General features: G+C 50.8%; 9 protein-coding genes across 9 annotated transcripts; 5 read left to right on the plus strand and 4 right to left on the minus strand.

Moving 5' to 3' along the window:
* Window positions 1-750: 750 nt before the first annotated feature.
* On the minus strand, window positions 751-2,547 carry MIH1 (m-phase inducer phosphatase; the record flags this gene model as incomplete). The annotated part of the gene is made up of 3 exons (XM_064868661.1): window positions 751-2,123; window positions 2,174-2,238; window positions 2,291-2,547. The coding sequence occupies 3 exons, from the start codon at window positions 2,545-2,547 to the stop codon at window positions 751-753; spliced, it is 1,695 nt and encodes a 564-aa protein (XP_064734158.1).
* Window positions 2,548-7,136: 4,589 nt separating this feature from the next.
* On the minus strand, window positions 7,137-8,344 carry PMZ80_000208 (uncharacterized protein; the record flags this gene model as incomplete). The annotated part of the gene is made up of 3 exons (XM_064868662.1): window positions 7,137-7,250; window positions 7,310-7,434; window positions 7,492-8,344. 3 exons carry the CDS (start codon window positions 8,342-8,344, stop codon window positions 7,137-7,139), a joined length of 1,092 nt encoding a protein of 363 aa, XP_064734159.1.
* A 1,519-nt stretch (window positions 8,345-9,863) lies between these two features.
* On the plus strand, window positions 9,864-11,261 carry PMZ80_000209 (uncharacterized protein; the record flags this gene model as incomplete). The annotated part of the gene is made up of 1 exon (XM_064868663.1): window positions 9,864-11,261. One exon carries the CDS (start codon window positions 9,864-9,866, stop codon window positions 11,259-11,261), a length of 1,398 nt encoding a protein of 465 aa, XP_064734160.1.
* Window positions 11,262-11,442: 181 nt separating this feature from the next.
* On the minus strand, window positions 11,443-12,297 carry PMZ80_000210 (uncharacterized protein; the record flags this gene model as incomplete). The annotated part of the gene is made up of 1 exon (XM_064868664.1): window positions 11,443-12,297. The coding sequence occupies one exon, from the start codon at window positions 12,295-12,297 to the stop codon at window positions 11,443-11,445; it is 855 nt and encodes a 284-aa protein (XP_064734161.1).
* Window positions 12,298-13,088: 791 nt separating this feature from the next.
* On the minus strand, window positions 13,089-15,509 carry PMZ80_000211 (uncharacterized protein; the record flags this gene model as incomplete). Its single annotated transcript, XM_064868665.1, has 1 exon — window positions 13,089-15,509. One exon carries the CDS (start codon window positions 15,507-15,509, stop codon window positions 13,089-13,091), a length of 2,421 nt encoding a protein of 806 aa, XP_064734162.1.
* Window positions 15,510-16,245: 736 nt separating this feature from the next.
* On the plus strand, window positions 16,246-16,806 carry PMZ80_000212 (uncharacterized protein; the record flags this gene model as incomplete). Its single annotated transcript, XM_064868666.1, has 1 exon — window positions 16,246-16,806. One exon carries the CDS (start codon window positions 16,246-16,248, stop codon window positions 16,804-16,806), a length of 561 nt encoding a protein of 186 aa, XP_064734163.1.
* Window positions 16,807-17,800: 994 nt separating this feature from the next.
* Window positions 17,801-19,064, plus strand: PMZ80_000213 (uncharacterized protein; the record flags this gene model as incomplete). The annotated part of the gene is made up of 2 exons (XM_064868667.1): window positions 17,801-17,833; window positions 17,886-19,064. The coding sequence occupies 2 exons, from the start codon at window positions 17,801-17,803 to the stop codon at window positions 19,062-19,064; spliced, it is 1,212 nt and encodes a 403-aa protein (XP_064734164.1).
* A 724-nt stretch (window positions 19,065-19,788) lies between these two features.
* PMZ80_000214 (uncharacterized protein) lies at window positions 19,789-23,233 on the plus strand (the record flags this gene model as incomplete). The annotated part of the gene is made up of 3 exons (XM_064868668.1): window positions 19,789-20,113; window positions 20,174-20,563; window positions 22,512-23,233. 3 exons carry the CDS (start codon window positions 19,789-19,791, stop codon window positions 23,231-23,233), a joined length of 1,437 nt encoding a protein of 478 aa, XP_064734165.1.
* Window positions 23,234-24,045: 812 nt separating this feature from the next.
* PMZ80_000215 (uncharacterized protein) lies at window positions 24,046-26,381 on the plus strand (the record flags this gene model as incomplete). The annotated part of the gene is made up of 2 exons (XM_064868669.1): window positions 24,046-26,197; window positions 26,245-26,381. The coding sequence occupies 2 exons, from the start codon at window positions 24,046-24,048 to the stop codon at window positions 26,379-26,381; spliced, it is 2,289 nt and encodes a 762-aa protein (XP_064734166.1).
* Window positions 26,382-26,668: the final 287 nt, after the last annotated feature.

Below are 26,668 nucleotides of genomic sequence, written 5' to 3' on the forward strand. Positions count from 1 at the left end.
GAGCACAGGCAATCCTGGCCACACTGCTGAAGGGCATACAGGTGGCGTGAAGTAACAGGGACAGCGCATATTTTGAATTTATTTTATTGTTCTTGTGTGCTTCTCAGTCTTCACAGCCGCTTGCACTTATGCTCAGCAACCGCGAGAACCTCCGCATGTACCATATCGATCGATCAACAATTATCACCGCCTGCCTGCCAGCTTTTGCTCAGAACGCTCAGCAATGACACGCTGTACATCACTAATCCTCCTATGTACACTAGGGTATAGAATAGACAATGCAATTGCAGGTGAGCAATATTCACCCGCAAGCCAAACCAGTATGCAAGCAAGAATCGATGATACCACCGCCTGTCCCAGTCCGTCAAAAGCTTTTGATCAAAATGGTTTGTATAGAAGCGAAGGTGAATTGCCGAAGTTGAGTGATTGGATATGGGTGACACAAGTTGATTCGTCTGTAGAATCGAGAAATGTCGTTGTGATGAGTTTTGATCAAACAAAAAGAAAAGCGATTGTGATGTCGACCACCAGGTGATGGCGAAAATGAGGCGTGCTGTGTTGCTGACAACACTGGGTATAATATGCTGAACCGACAGCTTCGTCCCCAGAAAGTAATTCCGATCCCTGATATGTGAACCAGGATAGCGCCCGCTAAGTCATGAATAAGAAGGTGCGCCCAAAATAACAATCGTGAACATGCCTGCCCCAACACCAAGCTGATTTTAACAAGTCGTCATAGTAAGAAAGTTGCTAGTAAGAGAACATTCGTTGGCCACGTCCAATTTGCAATGCGTTGAAAGACGGCCTTGCAGGAACGGGAGTAAAGTCGAGATCCATATCAACGTCGTCTGGTCGACCTCGATACATAGCTGTTGGGCTTGAGTCCATAGAAGGAGATTGTTGACCGAAAGCAAAGGTCTGAGCGCGAACGAGTTTTGCTCGTTGCTGTTGCTTGACCTTGCCCATACCAAGTTCGCATGCGTCAGCATGTTCTTTGGCATCCATCTCCACGTAGTTCTGAGGAAAGCACCGGTGACTGAACTCCTTGTAGAATCCGCTGTAACCACCATCAAGAATGTAGGCTTCTGGGTAGGTCAAGTTAGGATAGCATTCTGCATTAACTGTTCGATCCTTGTTTCGAATGTGCTTAGCCATAAGTGGAGCCCGATGTGCTGAGTACTCGCAGTGGAAGATGAGAAGGGCGTTACCTGGCTGTTCGTGTTCGAAGAGCTGTGCGGCGAGTTGTTCCTTGTCGTTGAAGTTGACAGCGCCATCGATGTGGCCTCCTTCATACTCGTACTCAAACCGACAGTCGATGACCACACGCTTTTCGTATACGCCGTCATATTTGCCATCGAGGATGTCAATCATTGTTTCTCTTGAGATGCGGGGAAGATCGCATGTCTGATTGCCTGAGTAGAAGTGTGGCAGGTTTGGTTGCTGTGGTGTTTCAATATCAGCAATGGACGGTAAGCAGTCTGTGCTGGCAGCCTTCTCTTGCCTCATGATCTCATCAGGGTGCTCGAACATGCTTAGTGAGCGACGGAATTGCTTTCTGGGTCGGACTAAGGGATTTGACATCTTTCGAGAGTGCTGGCCAAGTGGAGAAGCATTGCGGGAGTTGTTCCCCAGGTTGAAGGGCTGGCGTGGTCGAGCAGGAGGCAGGACTGGTCGTGCTATTGGTGAAGCAGTTCGGACTGAGACTGGAGACGAGGCCTCGAAGATCTCTGACAGGGCCAATGAAGACGTGGGGTTTGACCTAGGGACAGCAGCACCAAACTGGAAGGAAGGTAGTTGTGCTTCTGGGTTGGGCCTTGTTGGAATTGAGGTTGTGCTGAAGCCCTTCGTTCTTGACAAGCCAGGCCTCAGTGGGTTGCTCCTTCTTCTCTCCTGTGGTATCTGAAGTGAAAAGTCTTGCATGGCAGGTGGGCTGGACGAGCGGGGGGTCAAACAATCGGAGAAGATAGGCTCTGTAGGTGTGTGCTCTGGGGTAGGAGACTGTAGGTCCATGTTGAAAGTAGGCCGAGCAGGCTTGTGAGGGAGAGGGGACATTTCCATGCTGTCCATGCAGTCCGGGATCGGAGCAGGTGAAGATGAAGTAACTGGAGGTGTGGTCAAAGGGGCTATGTTGCGAGTTAGCATGAGAGTGAAGGGAACACGGAGGCCGACATACCATGGCTCACAGTGAACATGTTACCACTGAACAGTGCTCGCCTTGGGGTAGGATATTGTGGACTGCTAGTCTTGTCTTAGTATGAATTATGCCTCCTTGGATCCATGTAGCCCATACCTCTTGTCAATGTTCATGTTCTGTGAAAGGTCGGCGGCCAGGCTCGCAGTTGGCGAGGAGCCTCGTACAGGAGGAGGCATGTTGAAGTAGTCCGGCTCTTTCCTTCGCATCATTGACAGGTCTCTGAAGTTGAAGCTCTCTGGTCCGAAGTTGGCACGAGCAAATGAGGCATACGAGAGGTGTTCTTGTCCAAATCCACATCTGTTCATGTACATCGATGGTTGCATGGATGCAAGAGGCGACGAGGCCTCGATCATCATGGTGGTAGTCATGCTGTGCCCGTTTGTCTAGTCCCTCCTCTTGACAGAGATCTGAAGTTTCGACACGTTTGGTATAGGGCTAGGTAGATAGTTGCTACTGAGATAGGATAGTGGTCCCGGCAACGGTCGTTCGAGTTGGAGATTCCAGTTGCTGCAGGTTGTTCCTCCCAGTTTCTGTCACCTCGAAGTAGTCGACGAATTGGCCTCAGGCTGCATCTACTCTTAGATATACTGTAGTCGTAGTTTCCGTGCTTCCAATATGTGCAAAACCCTTCGTATCCGGCTCTACAATCTCAATGTCCTGCCAGATGTACAAGGCCAAGAACTCGAAGTGAGGAGAGGACTAGGTCGTGATGAGGTTGACCTGGTGAATGTCCTTCTACTACTGGTCGACAATGGGGATGAGATAGTCGACACGGAGGGGTTCGAGCCTTGACCTCTGGAGGACAAATGAGGCAGCTGAAAGAGCAGGAAGGAAGGTTAAGTCAGATAAGAGGGGACCAAGATGAAGACTTGGTCGTTGCTCCGTGATACTTGCTAACGTCGGCAGCCAGAACCAAAGCGGTCCAGTCGCTCCTGCAACGGTGGACAGGCTTGGCCACCTGCCGCCAGACGGTCGTTCCAGTTAAAAGCTGGGCTTCAACCTGCGCATATCCGAGCTAGCTCTTTACCTAAAAACTGGGGCTTGTTTCAGCTCCACTTCCCACGATTCACAGCACCAAAAGCATGCTGCTGTAACTCAGTGACCGAAGCTCAGACGCTGCAATTTGACAACGATATTCAACTCGGCGTCTGCTCAACAACCGATCATCCTACAGTACAAGTTCATGGCTACGTAGGAATACTCGAGTAGCGTCTTCAGCGCCTACAGTACTCCATGCTTCTCCATGCCACGCAAATATAAGTAGCCACTCAGAAGCTGAGGATACCTGCCTGTCAATATTCTCGCTAACAAGCTTCGGAGCTGCACAACCTTTTAGGTGTTCAGGCGTCTTCCTTGAGCTCAAGCCAGAGCTTCACCATGACGAACGAGGCATCTCACGCGTGCTCCAGCGTAGAAGTCCTGGTCTAGGATCATCCTGTAGCTATGCCATGCATGTTACTCTAGCTGCATGCAGGACATGTTCGATCGGTCGATTTCATGATAGCACAGCCATAGGCATGACCAACTTTCTTGTCAAGCCCGAATCTTGGTATCAATCTACATCCGATGTTTTTGCACAAGCACACAACAACTTCCGGAATTATGGTTTTCACACGGCGATTTTGCACTCGACAACCGGGGCATGAGTCCTTGCAAACCCTTGTTCATCCTCAAAAGGCGTTGTGGTGGGTACCTGCCCTTGCAGCGCTTGGTTTGATGAGGCAAACTAGAGATTTCTCGTCACCTTGCAGCTGCAGCCAACCGGCGCTTGAGCAGAGTCGTCGCCAACGTTGCCTAGGACGATAAAAAGGCACTTTACTTGTTTCCTCCCACAGTAGGATCAATAATGGCGGGGGACTTGACTCGTTTGACCTCGCTTCTGCCTTGGAATAAGTCGTCGTTGTTACAGCTGACAGCTAGGAGTCTTTGCGTAACGTCATTCTTGCTAGATGGCTATCGGTACTGTCAACAACAATAATGTGAATGGAGAATTCTCAATCTCAGAATACGAAATGTCAGATTCGGCTTCAGCTGGAATCGAAGTCCCTGAATATGGCGCACGCCCGATCCAAACGCCATAATCAATCTTGCTGAAGGTCTGGACTTCGGTGGAAAGTTCTATAATTGAGCCCGTGCCTTCCCTGTGATGAAGAAGTCCATGCTTCGCGGAACAAGATAAGCTTGTGCATCATTCCAACGCACAGTCAAATTCATGTTCTGGTTTATTAGAAGTAGGTGCGCAATCTGCGAAGGGTAAAGTTAGCATTGCGTCTATAATTACGCCATTAGAGCGATGGCGCAAACACGCCAGCCGTCAAGCACTTCATACTACTAATCGGTCTCTTGTTTCATTCGTTTCATTTCTGGTCAACCACACCAAGCTCCTTCCTCGTTCTCAGAGAACAATACTGGCACCAACAAATACCAACTCCTTTGTCTCGGGGAGTGGCAAGCAGAGTTCGTTTCAGCCTGAGCTTTGTCCGACGAGCCCAGGACAATTCCTTGTCGCTGAGGGCTATCTTCGGAGTACTGTACGGAGCCAGATACCTCGCATCTGACTGGCGAGATGATCAACGGAGCTTGAACGGCGTTATTTGCTGATCAATAGCTACCCCGCCCCAAGGTCTCATGAACTGTTCGGCTACTGCGGTCGTGCCTGCTTTCTACGAAACTTCCATATTTTATGAGCGATGCAACCGTGTTTGCACAATCGACCCGTCCGCAGTGTCTGTTCCAGGAATTGCACACCATCGGCTGCTGCTACGAGCCCGAGGAATACATCGACGTGCTTTCGAGGTGCAGCACGCAAACGTTAGAGTGGGACGCAGGAAAAGGTTGGCGCTTTAGTTTCAACAACAGACCGGGGTTGCTACGCGCTTCGAACTGCTCAAGAGTGCAACGTCCTTGCCGAAACATCCAATCACAAGCTGTAAACGCCTTCTCCCATCACATCAGGATTCCACCACCAGTTCTTATCTCATATGGCGACAGATAGACTTTTCGAGAGTTGGCAGAATTTCAATCTGGTGTGAAAACCTCGAATGGCCTGTTAACAGAACTCGCGTCGCCCAGGAACACGTCAACAAAGTCGAAACCTTAATCACGCTGACACGTGCCAGGTACGAGCCCACTATTCTCAAGGCTACTTTCATCGGCGAATCGTTCTCCGTGAGGCATCAAAGCTCTGCCAGACCGAGTGGAAATAAGCTTTTTCTCAAGCTGTGTGCATCGACCGATCTCATGTTTCAATCCGATCACCAACGTCATTTTTGTTTTCTCCTTCCTATGTCCTTGCTTTCGCCTTGCGCCCTGTGGACCAGTCAACAACGCCGATCCGAGTTTGATAAAATTGGGCTTCGATATCGACGATGTTGCCAAATTGCGGTGAGTATGAATACCAACAAAAGTCGCACGAAAGCAAGGCATAGGATTGTGATTTGCTGCAATTTTGGCGCAGACAATTGCCTCGCGCCGAATGATCCTCTATCAGCACGTCTCTTCAGGCCCGATATGGAAGTCTTTTGCATACAACCACGTTGCCAACCGCCCCCAAGCTTCCCAAAGCAGACCCAGCGTTGCATCGTCTTCAGAGCTGCATGTGTCTTGCCACAAGCGAGATCACGCTTATCTGAGAGAGCTGGCCGATCTTGTGGCCTATGACGAATATCTCATTGCGCCTTACGTGAAAACACTCGAGCACTCAACACTAATAATGTACAGCGCCACGATCAACGCTACCGAGCACGATACCAAGTCGGCAATAACCTGGAAGGGCCGAGTTCAGACACGGCCGTCTGTCTCGCCAGCTTTCTCAGGACGATGCTCTCGTTTGCAGCAACGGCGCCATGAGACTGCTGCAATGACATAGTCCTCCGGCCGCATGAACGGCCTCATCAATCACGCCCGAGTGCTACAACCTGTTTTCACGCCAAGCGACCAGACAACAGACGTTGTAACGGCACGCAATCCAGCTATGCGTTCGAACACGGCACCTGACTTGGCTGTTTGTTTACGTATTCCTCAGTCAGTATGGTTTTCGAACTTACGAATCTTGCCAGCTTCTTGAAAATCGTTGCACCACAGACTTTGCAGCTTCTTGTGCTCATGGATGCTTGGTGCTGTCCACGATGCATCATCAAACGTCTGATGTGTGCCTTGAGAACGTTGGACTGTATCGTTCCGGCTATGCCTCAGTTTTGCAAACCCCGAAATGCTCCTTGATTCATTGCTGTCATCTGCTGTCCAGTGTCTGCGAGAGATAGGAGTAATCTATCCGAGAAGCATCGTGGCAGTACGGCGTCATGGTGTTCAGTTGCATCGGAAGGGCCGGATGCTCATCTCGCTTGCCCGCGCTGGTCACACACCAATCAGCTTCTTGCTATGTACGATGGAAATGTGCCCTTCGTTGTGAAAAGCCTCTTAAGTGACCTTCAAGACAGCCGCTACACCGCGTATCCAGGGGAAGCGTTGAGCATTTGGCGTCACAGACTACACATCGCCAACACCATTCCAGTATCAGCATCGTTTCGATGCCTATCAATGAGTAGAGCATTCGTTTTGGGCAACACACTTGTCATCAAAATGCGCAACACTTCTCGCTCTTTGCCGGATCATTTAGCTAGGGTAGCGGGTGACAAGAGGTTTCCTTCCCTGGGCAAATCAAATCGAACTTAAATGGAAAGGACGTCGCTATTCGTTCATCTTCACCTCTTACTTGAGAAAGACTGTTACAAGAAGATGTTCACGGAGGTGAGTTACAAAGCAATAATTTGAGGCTGAGATGTAGACAGGTGACGGCTCAATGCTGAAAACAGCCGATTCGAAGTATTCCTTATGGAAACCAGCCAATGGTCTGACGAGGGTTCACCTCGCTGATCAATCTTCTACCTCGCCACAGGTGTAGCATTTGCGACTGGGTCTGCTCATGATTATAGGTTCGCACCTACTCATCGAACCGCACCACACACCGCCCGGCAACCTTCCCGCTCTTCAGTTTCATCACAGCATCAGAAATCTTGTCAAAGGGAAACTGCTCAATCACTGGCTTGACCAGGCCCTGTGTTTCACGTCAGCGCCTCAATTCAGCAAACAGTCCAAGAATTTAACACAACTCACCTGAGCAGCAAACTGCAATGCCCTCCTTACGTCGTTTCTCGTTCCCACAGCCGTGCCTGTCACTTTCAAGTTCTTGCCAATGAGGCTCAGTGGGTCAGCGATACTTGGTACGTCTGCTATGGAAGCTGTCACAGAAGATGTTAGCGCTGGCGTCGTTCGAGTGAGGCAGAGAAAGCACTTACGAAGTCCAATAGACATCAGTACACCCGAAGTTCTCAACATCCCTATGCCAGTCCGGTAGGCTGCAGGGCTGGTAGCTGTTATGATCAGGCCATGCGCACCCAAACCATCAGTCAGCCTCACAACCTCAGCATTCACATCCTTCGTCTCCATAAAGTCAACGAAGTGCTCTGCGCCAATACTTTTGCACATATCTCCCTTCTCCTTCCCACCATCGATCGCGATGACCCTCATGCCCATGGCTTTGGCATACATCACGCCCATATGCCCTACACCACCGCCAGCGCCCGCAAATGCAACCCAGTCCCCACTCTTCAGTCCAGACTCCGTGATCCCGCGGTAGATCGTGGCACCACTACACATGATAGGTGCCGCCACCTCATCCGGAACTCCCTCTGGAAGCTTCATGACATGGTCTGCCGAGCCGAGAACATATTGTTGGTACGTGCCTGGCTTCTGCAAGCCTGTCTGCAAGGAGGCTGGGCAGTACATCTCGCGCTCAGATATACATAGCATGCAAGAGTTGCAGGAAGACCAGACGGGCTTCAGGCCAACACGGTCTCCCATCTTCAGACCTATCGAGGCGGGGATGTTATCGCCCATTGCAACGATGTGGCCGATACCTTCATGACCCGGCGAGACCACCCCTGAATCGGACATTTTGGGCATCGGAAGGTCCTCGAGCATGTAGTGAAGGTCGGAGTAGCAGATTCCGGTCACGGTCAGCTTGATGAGGACCTCCATGTTACCAGGCTTTGGCACGGGAACATCGTTGCGAACTTCTACTCCGAAGTCTGCGCCTGGGTTTGTCACGCAGGCGGCTTTGCCTGTGGTAGGGAGCGCGGCGTCACCCATTCTGGCAGCGTGTTCGATGGGCCGTGGGAGTTTGTGGTGACTAGCTCTCCAGGTGGGATGTCGAAGTAGGTGTTTACAAATATCGATGTAACTGTAAGAACTGCAGTACCCGTACTTTAACACAGTCTTTGATATGTCTTCAGGCTCGAGTCAGCGTTCGGGCTTGAGCCTCGGCTCCTTTCCGTCTCCTCTCCAACGCTTGCCGAACATTCGTTACACAAAGATGCAACTCCATATCCAGCTGTAACTTCAGGCCGCCGTGTCAGTACTACTTGTGACTACCTACTGCCCGAGCGATGCAGGTCCGCTCCTACTATTCTACTCATATTGTGCTGGCCAGCGCGTCTTTGTTGTTGAAGAAGGGTCGTCTAGAAGCACCGAGTAGATTACAATTATAGGGATGTTTCGACCATGGAAATAATCATGCGTGCCTCTGTCTACGTTCAGCTCCTTGAAGACCAGAGCTGACTCCTAGACGAAGCGGGATATTGGAAGCGAGAGGACGAAACTAACGGTGTTGACTAATCCACATTGAATTTCTTGGCACAGTTTGCTCCTGAACCATCTTTCCGACCTACCTCTTGTCAGCATCAGACTTTACCAACATGTTCTAGTTCTTCTGCTTTAGCCATCGTGTAATACGTCTCCATTGCTCAGAAGGCTTATGAAGACATCAACGATGAATTCAATCGCTTCGACAGAGATCAGTGGCAACTATGGCTACGGCTAACGATATTCCAGTTTGGAGACATCGACTCTCCCATCGACACACCATCTGGCTTCCAAGATGGCATCATGCACCGGCTGGTATGCAAGGAACCTCAAGCCGATGTCAGAGGCGTGTCGGGACGAAGCGTATGTTGCGTACGTCCTCGCTCAAGTCAAAGCTTCTCTGTCCAGCTTGGAGCGTGCTACCAGAAATGGCAGGTAGGAACTGCGATTCAACAGAGCATTGACCTACCTTCGAAGTGTTCTGCTTCACCATTGAGATTCTCTGCCCACCACCACTCCACCAGGATTCTGGACGCGTAGATGGAACGTCAGACCATCGTTGTCCGCACCGCCTATTTCTGCTCTCAGCGAACGCTATAATTCCAATATATATCATAACGCTGCTTCTACGCTACAGTATCGGAAGTCCTCCGACCTGGCGATGTGACAACGAGTATATTCTCCCTATACTCCGACTGACCATGACAGGCAAACAGATATTGATCGTCTTTCACTGGGACAAAAACCGGCCAGTCTTTAATGCTCAGTGCATTGTAGCGACCATTGCAAACAATGACACGGCACAAAGCGACATTGTCACGACGAACCATGCTTTCACTTGATGAGCTGGAGTTTCGAGCCGCATCGTGTTGGTTAAAGAGCCACCGCACTAGATATTCTTGATCTTGTCACCATATCCAGACAGCCTCCTGAATACTGATCTAGCAGAGACTACTTACTACTGATCACCCAGGAAACTAAGAACAACCAAAGACTCTCACAATTGGAAAGCTTTCCTGACCACGAAATGGAACACAAATATTCCCCATCAATACAGGCACTGCTTGACGAAACTGAAGCTATCAGACTGGCGAACTTCCAGCAAGAAAGCCCACCAGAGCCTCCAGCAGTACCGGTGCAGGAAGCGCAGACGACCAGTGCGCGGCTCGACGAGCAACTCAGAGCACATGCTGAAACTCTGACTTCTCCACGTCGTCCTCCACCAGCTCAGCGACGCACAGCAGGACATGGCCAACACGTGCCACCTCAGCTCCGGCGTGAGGATGCTTTGAACCACGAGTCTAAAGGTGGAGCTAAAGCTGATGGACCAGAGCAACCTCCGAAGGAACGAGGTATCTTCTCGGTCGGCGTCCTCCGACGGAACCCCTTTCTCAGTCGAACGTATGAGCCTGCCGCCCTTGCACAGGGGCACCCTTGGAACGATCCGCTAGTGTTACCACATCCGCGCCCACTACCAGCAATCCCACGACCTGCCAACCTTCGAGCAACCATTTTCGACCCACATGAACTGTCCGAATGGAACATGACACAGCTCCGTGTCCAACATCACCAAGCCGAGGTAGCGAGGCTGGAAGCTGAGCTAGCTGCCAAATATCCCAATGGTCTGCCTGCGGACTACGATTGGTGCGTTGACCCAGGCGCTCTCAAACCTGAAGAGACAAAAGCAGGCAAGAAAATCCTCAAATGGCTTGCTGACGTACCCTTCCCTCAGGCCGATGACTTCGAGCTAGACGAAAAGCATAGCATAATCGATTTCGATCCAGATCTCCTCGTCTATGAGTCGAACCCGCAGCGGACGCCCTCGGACTATCAAGACGAGCTAGGCGAGATTCCAAGCGATGCAGACGTAGCAGGTGTCAACGTCGGTCTCCAAGATATTAGATTTTGTGAAGCCGCCAGGTTCGACACCGAAGGCGGGAATTGGAACAGGCAACAACTGACATACGGCCGTGAAAAAATGTCCGCTCATGATACTTGTGCACAAATCTACAAGATGTACGAGTGGAAAAAGAGCATTGACGAAGGGCCGATGGGAGCACAACCGCAAGCTCCGGCGCCGGCACCATTGCCATCAACGCCTCCAGTACAGATGCCGACACAATCAACCATGGCGATCGGTATCTCAAACGCCATGCAGAGGCCAGCACAGACGCAGAGAGCGCAACATGCTCAAGTGATACAGCCCACGCAGTCAGCAAATCCAGTGCAGATGCCACAACGAACTCTAAACCATAACCAACATCAGGCACGGACACAACGACCCGCGCAGAGCTCACAGCCGGTGTATTCACCAGCTCGATCCCGTGGGCAACAGCAAGCACACCGACCACGCCAAACACAACCACCTACCGGAGCGAACTGGGATGACTTAGGCAAGAGAAGGCGGAACGCTGCACCCGAGTAAGCTGAGTAGAGCCCGTAAACATGTAGAATCACTCTGCGGTGTACAAGCATAGAACATAGTTTGGAGGCTGCGGATCAGCCGCACCGCGCAAGCATAAAACCATCGGCAGGTCCGACATTGTAATGCTATACAAACTTCAAACATGAACTCAATTGTCCTGCCACTCAATGAATCAAGTCTTTCACAAAACCTCCAGATCCCCCCTCTCAACACCCCCCCGCACATCCCGCCACCTCGCCACAAGCACACCCCCCCTCTCAACCCTCAACTCAACCGTCGCCCTCTGCTCCTCCTTCAACATCGCCCCACCCCCCTCGTCCCCCCCAAATACCTCCCCCTCATTACTCCACTCTCCCGCCAAACACCTAACCATAACACCACCCGCACTATCCGGCCCCTCATCCATCCGATTCCCACCCGTATTATCATCCAGCCTCCTTAGACTAGGCGGCAACGACATAAGAAAAGATGAGTTATATAGGTTTGATAGCAGGGTGGCGTGGTGGCGGAGGTATGTTGTTTCCTCTGTGCTTAGAAGCGGACTCTTCGTGTCCCCGTCAGTACCACTTTCACTCTGGCCGCCAACGTGATCATCAACGTGATACTTCAAATAATACATCCCATGCCTCGTCACCTTCGCCAACCTGCATCTCAAGTAACTCCGAACCAGAAACTGTGTCCGGCTGAGGTCAGTCTGCAGTATACTCAGCACGAGATTCAGATTCGCCCCTCCAGTACCACCTTCTCGCCCGGAACTGCTATCATACACCCCACTCGTCAGATCCTCAATACGACTGATCTGAGCTCGGATCCGATCCATGATGCGGGTTATGAGAGTGGTGGGGTAGGGGAGGAGAGTGGGAGTGCAGCGTTCGGATGTCCATGAGCGGGTGAGGAGGATGTGGTCTGTGTAGGCTGTTGAGGGGTCGTAGTGGGAGTAGGAGGAGGGGTGTTGGTCTTGGTATGGGAACGAGGACGAGGAGGAGGGTGTGGGGCGGGAGATGTCGGCGAGGATGTCGGAGATGTCGATGTCCATTGTGTGTGCTGTAGAAGTAGAGAGCCAAGAGGTGGGGAGGTGAGTGGGCTTGCTGTGTTTTTGCTCTCTGCTGGCTTGGAATTCGATGAAGATGAGAGAGAATGCTCTTGTTTGATAAGCGGTCACATCGCCTGACACAGTAAATTGCCCACTGGGACCTGCTTGGTGGTTGTGGTCTGCTGTCGGAAGTTGCTAGCCTTGCGCTACTACTTTCTTCGCTCGTGACGTGTGAGATTGGAATCGTGGTGTTTTCAAGGATGCTTGAAACTGTTACCGACCCTTGCCATGTGGTGGCGCGTGGTGCAATCTTCTCACGTCAAGTTAATAACTGTAGCTGATCGTCTGACGTGGGCAGTTGAAATGCCTGAAAGAGAATAAATTTATGGCACTGACATACACGAAATTGGTGTAAAGAAATATAACAAAAAAGATCACGTACATGTACATAGAATTTGGGCTAAGGCTCACATGAGCTCTGTAGAAAACGATAGGAACGTTCGTTGTTCACAGTAAATGTCGGGATTATGCTATAAGACATCGAAGCCGGCTTGACATGGTATGTCTCCTGCTTGCTATGCTACAGCCGGTCCCGACCATGTATAAACCCGGCTTGCAAGTCCTGTCGTCCTCTGCCCGAGCCAATTGTGCCTCATACCATTAAGGACGAGCTCAAATGCGGACTGTGTCGCCGAACACCTCGCTAAAATCCAAGCGCCGTAGATGCATCAATTCGTCATCATTCACGCCGTTCACCGTGCCGATACCCTTTCTGGCTCATTCCTCTGATCTCACTATGCTAAGTAATTGTAAGAAGGATTGGCACTATCCGTCCCTCTTTCCAGATACTCTCTCTCGATGAGAGATTCGATCTTCCTCTTGATCATAGCCACATCCGGCTGAAATCTGCTCTTCAGGATATCGATCGTTTCTGTCATCAGCTGCTGGTGGGACAACGTCTTCCGCGCTTTCATGATTCTAACCACAGCAGCATCAATAGCTAAGCCTCGCTCATCGTCGGCCTTCTTTTGAGTCTCTTTGCGCTGCTCGGCAGTCTCGACCTTGTTCTGTCCCTCTAAAACAAGAGCAACCTTAAACTTCCGGAAAGTGTGTTCGAACTTTTCATTGTATGAGAAGACGTCGGAAGGGTTGATTTCTCGAGTCATTGGTTCTTTCTTCAAAAGTCGAGTTTTTGGTGCAACAGCGATGGACAGCAGAGTCTGGCTGACTTTCTCGGCGGGGATGTTGGTAAGCTGCTGTATCTCATCCATTGTGAGCCGCTCATGCTCATTGAACAGCATAAGAATGACCATGCAATAAGTCGAGCCAGAAATTTCGTAAGTGATTGGCTTGCCAGCTTTCTCGTAAGTTGCCCTCATGGTCACGTCACCCATATGTGGTAGCCAGGTAAGCTTACGGCCTGTGTGCTTGTTGAGGTAATACTTCTCGAAAGATTCCTTGACCAGCTCAACTTCCTTGGGAAATATGCAGGAGCGGTCAGCATCTGGAATAGTGATCGGCCAGACAGTGGTGGTCAGAATGCTCGGTTCGAACTCGATCTTGTGAGTAACTCCTTCGCCAAGTCTCTGCATCTGTTCCTTGTAACCGATTGTCAAGTTCTCTGATAGCTCGACGTCCTTGAGTAGACCCTCCATCTTTGAAGTGAATTGATTGCCAAGTCGCATCTTCATCTTGACAAGCATCTGTCGTTCGACATCACGACTTATGGATTTGCCCATCAGTAGACGCTTAGCCATATGCTTGTGGTAGTAAGTCTCCAGAACGTCCTTGTCTGCCAAGTATTGCACTAGAGTCACTCCGTTGTCAAGCAAAGCGTCAACTTCGGCTTCAGACTTGTCTTTGCCGCTGGACTTCAGGTACTGGTCGAGGAACAACGACAGGAATTCGGGACTCCGATTATTCTCGTTGATGAAGTCTTGGAAGCTGACCTCAAGTGCTTTCTCCATAACGTTGTCGGATTTGAAAGCAAGCTCCCATATTTTGTCGTACTTGGATTTGAGCTTTAAGACCTCTTCGACCCAGTTGACCGCTGCGATAGTTTGTTGATTTAGCTGTTTCGCAGGACCAGCTTTCTCCTTGCCCTTGTTCTCACCATCCTTCTTCTCCTGCTTTGGTTTTGAGGGAGCCTCGGTGGCTGTCTGATTGGCGGACCTATTGATCTCGTTGCCCAGCTCGAGAATTCTCTTGTGCACTGCATCTCTCAACGGCTTCAACCTTGAATCGACCCTCTTGACTAGCTCGTACATGTTGCGCAGATCGTCCATCTTGTCATTGTCGAGCATATTCTTCACACCTGTGCCTGGCAGATTGATGACATCTGTAATGTGTGCCGAAACCAGTTCTTGCTCGACTACCGACTTGATCTTTGGTTCTGTATGAGTAGATAAGCTTTGTTGGCATCGGTCCTCCTCTTCCTTGAGCCTCCTCGTGGCGGTGCTGCAAAAGGTAGTAGCATCTGCTTCCTGCACGAGCATCTTGCCTTCATTGCGGTAATAGTCTCGGCTGGCTTCTAGGAATTTGGGTTCGAAGGATGTGAGATAGAGGCGTGTGCTCTCTTGTTCGTTGAGACTTTCGTACAGACTTTCCAGCATCCGGCAACTAGCCTTGATGAGGGGTCTGTCTACCATTTCTCCGCTTCTTTCTAGAGAAATGGTCTCTAATATGATCATTTCCAACAAGTCCAATATGCTCATAGCAAGATCTTCATTGGCCGTTGCTTGTAGAACACGCTCTCTGAACAAGCCCAGGGCAACCGTGTATACCGAAGTCTTCCGACCTTCACTAGTGGAGATGCGATCCATATACATGAGCACGTCTGTGATCATTCCAGCCTCAGTAGCATGTTCTTGAAATGATCTGGTGAGTTGTAGCATGAACTTCTCTCCTGCTGCGCGTCTCTCGATGGATGAGGAATCGTTGGCGCCTGATATCAGTAATGTCGGAGTAGCCAGCCTTCTAACCTGGCTCTTGACATCGTTATCGAGGACATCTATCTCGAGCTGTTTGACCTTCTCGAACAAGAAATCACCCTTCTTCTTCAGGACCAGCTTGTAGGCGTTGCGAAATAGTTCTTCGAAGGACAAATTCGAGGCATTGCGGGCGTGTATTTCTCTGAAGGCTTTGTGTAGCACTTCCCACGTCTGCTCGAAATCGACTTCGTCTTTCGTGAATGCCTGCCGAATTGGAAGATTCATGATTAGCTATGTTCTGAGGTGAGGAAATACAGTCGTAATTTCATGACAGGAACAAGCAAAGAGGACTTGGTGGGGACATATGTCTTCGATCTTTTGGCAAGGCTACAGTGGGCTAAAATGAAGGTCTCAAAAGTGAAAGAAGTGAGGGTGGAGGGTGTCTTACTCTTCTTGGTGCCCTTATTCGCCCTCTTCCACGACCAGCACCAATCATCTTGTGTGACGGCGCTGGTGTGCGCTCAGTAGTCTCGGTAGTCCTTATGCTCGGTGGTGGTATCGTGTGAGACTACGGGAGATGTGTGGCGCCAGCAGTTGAGGTGATTGAGGTGTAGGTTATGCTGCGTGTGCCTTTGTTCGGGTGCCGAGTAGGGTAGTTCTGACTAGGGACTCGGTCTATAGTCGTCGAAAGAAGCGGCAGTAGAATGAGGGAGAAATTGGAAAGAAAGCAAGGCTACAGTACTCATAAATCGACTAGGAAGTGAAGCATTCAATGGTTAGACTTCGAGCCTTCCTGCGTGGTTTAGTCCAGTCTGCACCTGCCCGCAGCCGACCTTTCGGGCCACTTCCGTCGTCATGCTTGGCAGGGTCCAGTTGCGCTCTTGCCTCTTCAGGCCGAAAATTCTTAGCGTGAAAGCATGGCCGGTGGCTCTTGCCTTGTCGCATCCTCTTTGTAAGGTTGTTACCTCTACACCCCGTATATCACCAACAGTGTCACAGAAGATCACCTTGACAGAGGAACATGCAGTCGATAGCGTCGTTCCGAGCCTTCGCGGCCAAGCGATCCTTCACCACAGCACTTAAGACGCCTTCCCGATCCTTCTCAAGATTATCACAAAGGCCAACACCGCGCCTTAGACTCACCCCAGTACAGTGGTCAAAGCCAGCACAACGCCACAACTCATCGCTGGCTGTATCAGCGTCCGACACCGCGAACGCCCCGCCGCGCCCTGAAGAGCCTTCTTACCAGATCACTTTTACCTGCAAGCCGTGTCACCACAGGTCTGCCCACATGATCACAAAACATGGCTATCACAAGGGTACCATCTTGATCAAGTGCCCATCGTGCGCGAACAGACATGTTATCTCTGACCACCTGAAGATTTTCATGGACCAGAAATCTACACTGGAAGATATCTTGCAAAGGACGGCTGGCACGGATAAGGATTTGACAAAATTGCTGAAGAAAGGAAAACTGGGCATGAGGGAAGGCGAAATGATCGGAAGAGAGGGTGACGAGGATATCGAGTTTTGGGACGATGGCTCCGAGACACAGCACACACCAGCTCACCCAACGCCTTGATAGCTGCGCCACGACCCATCACTTCGAGCCTGTACATCTCTCCCACTCCGGGACGAACAAAAATCCGTCTCAGGGACTATGTTACGAGTTATAGACTGTACACGACTGTACCATCACCATGACATGTTCAATTGTATCGCTACATTAATCCAATAAGCTTCTCACATCACCTTACTCAGGACTATAACACACTACAGGGGCTCCGTTGGTCGCATCACGCACGCCATGGCGCATTCCCAGCAGACGGGAGACGGCGGATATGTACCTGCATATTTAGTTCATCTTGCAAGTTCAAGTCGTACATCTTAACACAATTGAATTATCGCAGGAGAACTTATCATCCAAGATGAATGCACAAGACCACTCCGAGCCGGCCGATCGCCTTCAGAAAGCTCGTCCGGCCTACGCATTTCTCAATATGACGCATTTGGCCTCCGAGCTCAACGGACATCCAGACTTAGTGCCAGTACAGAACACGATATCGGACCCCGGTACATCCAGTTCCGTGGAACCAACCACAAGCCCAAGAACAGCGCAGAGAAACAAGCAAGAACAGCCCAAGGCCCAGATACGTGGTGGCTGTGAAAGGGATTATGAAGATTGCTGGGATTGCGGATGCTGGTTCTGCTTCTTTTGCTGTCAATGTTGCAGAGTGTAAAGCTCGAGAACGGGAGGAAACTTCATGTCAATACAGCCTACAGAACATCAATATCTTCGTCCTGACAGAAGCAGATATTCTAGCTCTTCTTTACTTTGATGACTGATCAGGCCGCACACGACACTCGAAGCGCAGACACGGATTTACTCATTGGCTACCGCGTAGCAGATCCTGTTTTGGGCCTGTTCATGTAATCGTAGGGCGCGATAGCTCACGTGATTTTATGAGTCGCTGCAATACAAATATCACAAGCTAGAAGCGCCACGAACTGAGAAACATCAACGACGGAACTGAAACACAGTAGGAACGTAACCAGGACAATACCAGCACGACACGATGGCTCACGATATGGACTTCCAGCTCGTTAAAGTCGGTGAGCTCAAATACATAGCATATATGTTGCAGCTGACACCATCTATAGTGGTTAACATCCAATGGACCGAATGCTGTTGCCGTTGTGGGCGGCAGTGCCACACCCTATCTCTCGCTGCAAGAAATAGTCTCGCTCTCTTCTGATCCAGAGACGACAAAAGCAGCTTTCGATATCATGAACAGGACTTTGAGTTTGACGGAAGGAGGACCGACCTTGCAAAAGACGATAGCGGAGATATATGACCAGTCAAGATCGAACATCGAAGCTCGCAATGTTATTGTGACAAACGCTGCGACTGGCGCCAACCATGTTGTTCAACGTTCTCTGCTCAAAGCCGGAGACCATGTCATCTGCCAGTATCCTATTTATGGTCCACTGCTGGACGAGCCAAAGGACATCGGGTGCGAGATGTCATACCTGCGTCTTGATCCGGCCGACAACTGGTCCCTAGATCTCGAGCAGTTGAAGGCCCTCATTAAACCCGGTAAGACGAAGATGCTTATCCTCAATAACCCCGCAAATCCAACCGGAACGCATCTTTCGACTGAGCTGCAAAGAGAGATTATTCAGATCGCTAAGCAGCATGACATCGTCATTCACTGCGACGAGATCTTTCGACCACTCTTTCACACCGACGAGACGCCAGCTTCCATGATTGAGCATGCAGATCTCGATTACGATAAGGTTGTGACTACATCTTCGCTATCTAAGGCTTATGGCCTGTCGGGTGTGCGCTTGGGCTGGATCGCGACACGCTCACAACGCCTGATGGATGAATTTACGCATTATCGGATGTTCACATGCCAGTTTGTCTCTACCATCGATGAAGCCATAGCCACCGAAGTCCTCAGCTCGCGATGCAGACCAGCAATCCTGCAGAAGCATTTCAGCATGGCCAAAGCTAATCTGGATCTCGTTCAGTCGTTCATTGACGAGCATTCAGAGCAGTGCGAATGGGTACGACCGACAGCTGGTAGTGTTGGATTTGTGAAATTCAAGAATCACAGGACCGGCCAACCCGTTGACGACATTGAGTTCTGCAAGAGGTTGATGGATAGTAAAAAAGTACTGATGGCTCCTGCTAGTTCGTGCTTCGACCTCGGTGATCGAAAGGGTGAGTTCGAGGGCAGGACAAGGATGCACTTCACAGTCGAGACGGACACAGCCAAAAAAGCCCTGACATTGCTTGGTGAGTTCTTGGACGAGGAGAAGGACCGGATGCAATGATTCTTCGTACGTCTGTCATTGACAGCGACGAGCTTGTTTCGCTTGTCCCAGCATAATCAACATCATGTTGGTTCACGAATGGTCACGAATGGTCACTTGATGCCAAAATTCGCCATCTTTCTTATTCTTTCCTACCACTCTAGGAGCTGACCCTTATTGACACGGACCCAATTTTCTACTCACACAATGGTCATGCTGCTCACATCGACAGGCTCTTCCAGGTCTATTGTGGCTGGTGCGTTTCCGTTTCAGCATCTCAGATGGTGGCTCGCGTAGCAAATGCCGAGATTATGCGCTGGTTTCAGACTGGTCTTGGCATGCGCTTCCCTCAAAGCACACCTCGCCACGCTTCCCAGAACTCTATTACCCAGATCATGCTTGTATATCCCGGCCAAATAGCCAGAATATGGCCCTCAATGCTGACTCTGCGAATTCTCGTCCGCGAAGCAACAATGACTTGGCTACACAAGCGAAATTGCACAGGGTGATTGTGCCGCAGCCATGACCTGGTTGCACACCATGTCAATCATCAGTGCAAAAGCTTCGAGCTCAAATTGAACATATAGATCACAGGTATTCCGCAACGCAGCAGTACCGATTTTCTCTCGGCCAGTCTCGCAGTAGCTACACTGCAAACTCCTACTTTCATCTTCCAGCTGCTGCGCGGCTTTCCATTCTTGAAACGCAAAGTCTTATTCGTCTCTCACTTCCTGACAAAACCGAAATGAAGTCCATCACAATCGCCGCCCTAACCGCCCTCCTCACCCTAACCACAGCACAAACCCTCAACATCCCCACCCGCTCCGGCAGCATCGTCCACCTCTCAAAACCAAGCACTATCTCCGGCGCCTTCGACGGCGGCAACAAAGAATTCGACCGCGGCCACCCCTGCAACAGCGACGACGACACCGGCTCTGACAGCGCAGTCTTCATCCTCGAGAACGGCGCAACCCTCAGCAACGTCATCATCGGCGCTGACTCGCTCGAGGGCGTGCACTGTAAGGGTGCTTGCACGATCAAGAATGTGTGGTTTAGGGATGTTTGTGAGGGTATCTCCGCCCCCTTTCGCTTGAGCTCATACTCAGGATACGCTTGCTAACACTCCCCAGACGCAATCTCCATCCTCGGCACCGGCAACGCCCTAATCCAAGGCGGCGGCGCCCAAAACGCCAAGGACAAAGTCGTCCAGCACAACGGGCGCGGCACAGTCACGATCAGCGACTACACCGTCGTCAACGCGGGCAAACTGTACCGTTCCTGCGGCGACTGCAGCAACAATGGCGGGCCCCGGAACGTCATCGTGTCGAATGTGAAGGTTAAGGGTATGACGAGCGATTTGGTCGGTATCAATTCGAATTATGGGGATGTGGCGACGGTTTCGGGGAGTTGTGGGGAGAGTAAGAAGGTTTGTCAGGAGTATAAGGGGGTTAGTAAGGGGAATGGGGACTCGGAGAAGGTTAGTACGGTGAATAACTGTAAGGGGGATCAGGGGCGGTTGAGTAAGTTGCCGAGTTGTTAGGTTGTCTGGTGAATACCTGGTTTGAAAGTGGGAGAGTACCACGCTTTATTTTCATACGAGATACATTTCTTTGGGGATCTTTGCGAGATGGCACGGTTGCATTGCAAGCTCTCGTTATGCTCATGTTCGGTACTGATGTTCTTTGAGGAAGCAAGACCAAAGCCCTATCAAACACACCATAGGACCTCAATCAGGCTGTTCCCAATCACTAATAAGCTTAATCTCAGCGGATGTAGTTTGTAGAGTAGTAGACTGCTCCTGGACATGAAAGAGCCGGTCGGATTCTCCGCCTAGAGCCTACAAAATTTCTGGGCTCGTAAGCCCCCTTCCGGCCGAACAACCAAACTTGCCGTTTTTATGCTTGTGCTTCATTATGGGCTAGAAGCCCAGAGTGCATCCCTACATACAACGATAAATCAGCCATATTTGTAGGGCTCAAGCAGCCTAAAAGCTAGGGTGGCTTAGACTGGCCAAGCAAACCTGGAAACTTACAGTATGAACCGGCCACTTTGGTCGTCCGGGCGAAGCCCCTAAACTAACATTCACCCACGAATCACGTGATATGGCGCGTGAGCACGATTTGACGCGTATCGCACTCTCTTTCTCAATCACTTTTTGTGGCCATCACATATATTGTCATGGTGTATCAGAGCGCATACTCATACTTAGTTTGGCATCGATATGACTTGTACGGGGATGCGCAGCTTGTTCGGTAGAGAGAGAGAGCCCGATCATTGCATCAACACGTGTTGGATGGATGGACTTTCGTTATTGTGTGAACGGCGCCACTAGCCCATGATATCCTGGGCCTTCGACGAACTGTACCGAGACAGTAGTCTTCGGTGTCTGCAGCTGTGTTCCCATCCACCGCCGTGATGCCGCGGTCAATCACTTCGCTGCCAATGATGGATGATGTGGATGTCGTATCTCTCGATTCTGCATCTGAGTCAGAACGAGAGCAGGCTGCTGCTTTTCGCCTTGCACATGCTACTACGAGGCTTGACCGACCAGTCTCTCTTCCTGTGGTCGCCACATCGGGCTCCTCCACGTCTTTGCACAAGGCATTCATACGAGATCAAGTGGAAGGAGTAGAAGCAGGACCAGCACGGAAGCAAATGATTAATGGTACGTCGCAATACGAATCTCCACGATCTGTCGCCGATTCGCCAGCTGGTCTTAGCGACCTTGTCAAACACCGATCGACACCGTCAATCCGCTTGGGGACAGAACGCAATGAGCTCTCCAGTTACGATGAAGGGTTCCTGGCTTTGTGCGTTCGTGCCTACTTGCGACACTTTCAACCGGTCTTTCCCATGCTCCACGTCACTTCAATCGAGTCCAGCAGAGGGTCATTACTCTACTATGGAATTGCTGCTGTCGGTAGTCATTTCAACAGCTCGATGACAATGCTTTCCGAGGGAGAACGGCTTTTTGAACATGTGTGGGCTGAAGTCACTGCACAACTTGAACAGGACACTGGCGTATTTCACGATGTCAAACCCATGGTATGCAAGCAGCTGTTTTGATGCAGACTTGTGCACTGCTTTCTGGTGCCGACAATTACCTGCCGAAAGCCAGTCAGCTGCACGAAAAGATTGTGACTTGTGCAGCGAGCATCAAACTCTACGAGGTTCAACACTACACGCAGTTGCCCTCTTCTACAGCTGCGGCACCTGATAGCCGTGCCTGACAATCGTGGATAAACACAGAAGAAAAGGTTCGAACAGTGCTTGCACTTTACTATCAAGACGCAGAGCTTGCTACCATCTACAATCAGAAGCCTCTGCTTGATTACGGTCCCACTAAAGTGCCCCGTGCGGCCTCCGATCATCTTTTCAACGCACCAACAGCCGATCGTTGGGCCGCTTGCTGTTACCAGGAGGACCCGGAGGCAACGTCCGCTTGATCCGTCCTTATAAAGATCGCAGGCATCGTTGCTGCTATCACAGAAGCACGTTTGAACGGCACACTGACCCGCCAACGTGTCACAAGACTCGAAAATGCACTCCAACAGATATACGATGAGTTGTTGCAGTCTCTCCTCGATGCTTCGGATGATCGGTCGGGTTTACAAGTGTTCTGGCACTCGGCGTGCTTGTCGCTATATGCTTCTTTCGACATCATCAAGAAGTGTCTAGCACAGGGCATCAACAGTCTTGACGGTTGCGCTCAGGACTATATCAAGGAATGGACTGCTTCATCGGCCGGGCAGCGATGTGCCCTGCATGCAGTCGCGATCAAACAGATCCTTGACGATACTCCCGCACGAGAAATGCAGCCACTACACGTTCCGCGTAGTGTTCTCTTCGCAGCGGTATGCCTCTTCTGCTTTGTCAGATTCGGCGCCTTTGATACTAAAGGACTGGACGCTGAAAGCGCTTATGGCATCAACTTACCAGATCTTGGTGAGATTCGACTATCGGCGTCCCTCTTACTCGCAGATCTCGATATCTGTGCTGAGACAGGTCGTCCTGTACCAGTCAAGGTGAATCAAGCATTGCATGGCTTGATTGATGCGCTTGAATCGGACAAGTATTGGAAGATTTCTGATTTGTTCGCAGCGGGGTTGAGGGAGGCTATCGATCAACAGCCTGAGCAACGGTTGCCACGACGTTTCGTATCAAGGGCGCATCTGCCTTGTACGCCTTGAACAGAGGCCATGTCCCGATTCCCGCCATGTCGCCGTCAACATGCTCGTTAAGTGGTACAAGACTGATCGTCCCAGGGGTGCGGGGACCTCCTCAATATCGATGAGAGAAGCTGTGAAGATTCTTGCATAGGTTGCGCCTATCACGTGCAAGGCTAGCAAGGTGGCAAGGCTGGGCTGGGGGGGTATATATGTCTCTCAGCCATTCAATTCTTTCTCTTTCTTCCTTTCCTTATGCTCTTTCGACGCCCTCCCTGGCCCCCCTCTTCCGGGGAGGGCGGCGATATCGATTCGACTGACCGACGCTCTTCCGTCGCCGTCCCTAGCCAGTCTCTCTAGGGGCGGCGGCGACCTCTCTTCAAACGACGCTCTTTCGTCGCCGTCCCTGGTCTGTTTCATCCAGGGGCGGCGGCGACCTTCTTCTAACTGACCGACATTTCTTCGGCGCCGTCCCGGACCTGCCTTCCTCCAGGGACGGCGCCGGCTTCCAGCAGTCGCTCCTGCCTCAGTACTCGACAGTCATGGCAGGAGCGCATAGCGCGTCTGCTTACGTCAATAATCTGGTCTGACGCGCACCTTCCAGCGGACGCATCGCTCTTGCCGAGTTCTAACAGACTTTCCGCCATTGTAAGTTCTTCAGCTCAATCCGCAGACAGTCTTCTTATCTCTCTCAGAGCATCTTCTCACCTCTTTCAGACCGTCTTGTCACCTCTCTCAGATCGTCTTGTCATCTCTTTCAGACAGTCTTGTCATCTCTCGGAGGCCGTCTCTTCTGCTATACCAGCCATTTGTTGAGCTACTGCACGTCGGTCGTCATGGCACCATCATTGTGGCCTAAGACTAGACAGACCTCAGAATTCGCAGCTATCAACGCCAGTTTTGCCTTTGCACACCGTCGCTTCGTTCATGACCGTCCGGACGCCGTCCCTTTGAACAGCAAAGGCTATCCATCTGCCGCTAGAAAGATCAAAGACCTGATAAAGAACGATCTGAGACCGTCTCTCAACAACGCTTTTCCCAGATGTCAGAACATGTCTACACCGGTACCAAATAACGGTTCACCTTTGTTCAGCAGACCTGACACTACCTCGACCGTCCTAGGCAGAGAAAAGCAAGACTTCCGACAGAAGTGGTGGGATTGTTCCATCGACACACTAGCAGAGATGATCGTTGCAGAGTGTCCATTCATCGTCAAGGTCACACCGTCAAAGATCAACTATACAGGAAGCCGTCTTGACATATGCTACGGTCTCTTTATCGACTACTTGGACAGTAACAGTACGAAACAGAGCTGTTTTACCCCGATCATCGCGGACTACGGTCCAACACCTCGTCAGAAGAATTTCTGTTATCAGATCGTCGAAGATGGCTGGCTACACACCTGCTGGGATAAGCAAAATGCAGTGACCGTCAAGCAGTTCATCGATCGTCTATCAGGGCTTGTCGTTGTTGACAGTCGTCCAGTTAAGACCTACGATCATGGCGGTAGCTACGCTAGTTGTGACTGGCTGCCTCTATCGACTATCTATTCAGCTGTTGAGATCACTCGAAAAGATAGGTGGGTCGATCCTAAAGTTCGTATACAGACAGACGACGGTCAAGCACAAATCGAGTTCGTTTTCAAGCTTCGAGGTATGAAAGCATGGACTACACTTCGCGGTGTTATGCAAGAGATCGTCACTACGACACCACGCATGACAGGAGACGGTCTACACACAAGAACGGCGGTCGTAGAGGATATCATGAAGTTGTACGACCAAGATCTGGTTCAGGTACACGCACCGGAGCCCGTTCTGAGGACCGCTCAAGCAGATGTCAGACGAAATTTCATCGGCGGAGTCGAAGTCGTCGATCTCCCCACCGACAATAGAGATGAGACCGCCCCGACTGCTGCTAGCGGGCCTGACACAGTTGTTGTCAAAGCAGAGATCGTCGACGACAGTGGCAGTGTCGATGCTAGCGCATTATTCGAGGCCGTTGACAACGATGCTGAGGCCTTCAGATACTTTGTCAACCAACGACACTGCTTTCGACCATTCACGGACAGGGATACACGAATTAACCGGCAGTATAACCAGAAATTCACTCAGACAGAACTCAAATACTTCAACGACAATCCAAAGCCATGTGCAGGTTACGCCGACGTTAATCAGTGGGACAAACCCTGCCCACACGGTCAGTCAGACAGCATTCTCACTCTGGACACTGCATCTCTGAGGCACAAGCAGCTTACTAAGGGCGTCATCGAGAAGGTGACGGTCGCATATGCCAACCGCTGCTCTAAGTGTTACGCACTAGACGGATTTTGCAAATATTACTTCCTGCGTAACCGCCAAATCGACGGTCGTGCAGCTTGCGCAAAGTCGCCATACTGTGTTGCACCGCCAGCTCTGCTCACCGATCAAGGCGGCGTGAGGTGTGTTCATCACTTCATGGAGAAAGTAGCGGACGAAGCTAGACGCAGTCGCAACAGCAGGACCATTGCCATGACCAACGATGAGAAGAAGAAGGTCCGGGACAAGGTTGTGGGAAAGCCAAGCCCCGACGGTCGAGCACTGATCGATGGGAACCCTGACGATGAACGCTTCGTCGATACTGAGTATCAGTATAACCCGGTCGATGAGGCCGAGATCCTCACCCAAGTGGCCGTGCTTGACGGTCGCCGGAATATACTCGTCCATTGGAAGGCAACCTCGGCAAACGTGCAGATGTCAAGATCCTTGCCTCGCAACGCACTGTCTCAAGCTGAGGAAGACGAACTGCGACAATCTCTGGAGACCCATATCAAACCACATCATACGATGATCGAGTGGTCCGTCAACTACTGCGACTGGGATCATCTCAGGCCCTTCTGTGACACGCTCCCACCACGCGATCAGACCGTCAGACTGTGTATGGCATACAAAACCTTCTTGACCGGCTACTGCTGTCGTCTCGACGCACTGTACCCTATATACTTTCCAGACAGTCAATGGTGCTGGCTGAATCACGATGCGCTACCGGATACCATGCAGTGCGCGACATGGCGGAGCTATACAAGAAGAAAGTGAGAGAAGAGACCGCTATCAGAGAATCGTACCGTGGATACTGTGTGAAGCTTGAGGGTGACGATGAGAAGCGACGTCCTGCCATGAAGAGAAAACGGGAGTAGGTGGAAACGGTCGACCATGTGACGGTGTGAGGATGTGGCGAAATGATGGTGTGACAGTATGGTGGTGTGATGTGAGAGCTTTTGGGACAGACAATATGTGGTAGAACCACCATCGTGGTTGACGATATGCTTGAGAGACAGTCATCGGACGTTAATATGAGTACAGCATATCGTACTGTTCACCAGTATTGACAGCCATATAGCATGAAATAAGAAGTCCCGCTACGCTAGTTGCGATGGTCATATGCCCATCGGTCATGGTGCATCATAGACCGTCAATAATAGAT

The sequence above is a fragment of the Knufia obscura genome (genome assembly GCF_036327395.1).
Source record: "Knufia obscura strain CCFEE 5817 isolate CBS 148926 chromosome Unknown scaffold_1, whole genome shotgun sequence".
Classification (NCBI taxonomy): domain Eukaryota; kingdom Fungi; phylum Ascomycota; class Eurotiomycetes; order Chaetothyriales; family Trichomeriaceae; genus Knufia; species Knufia obscura.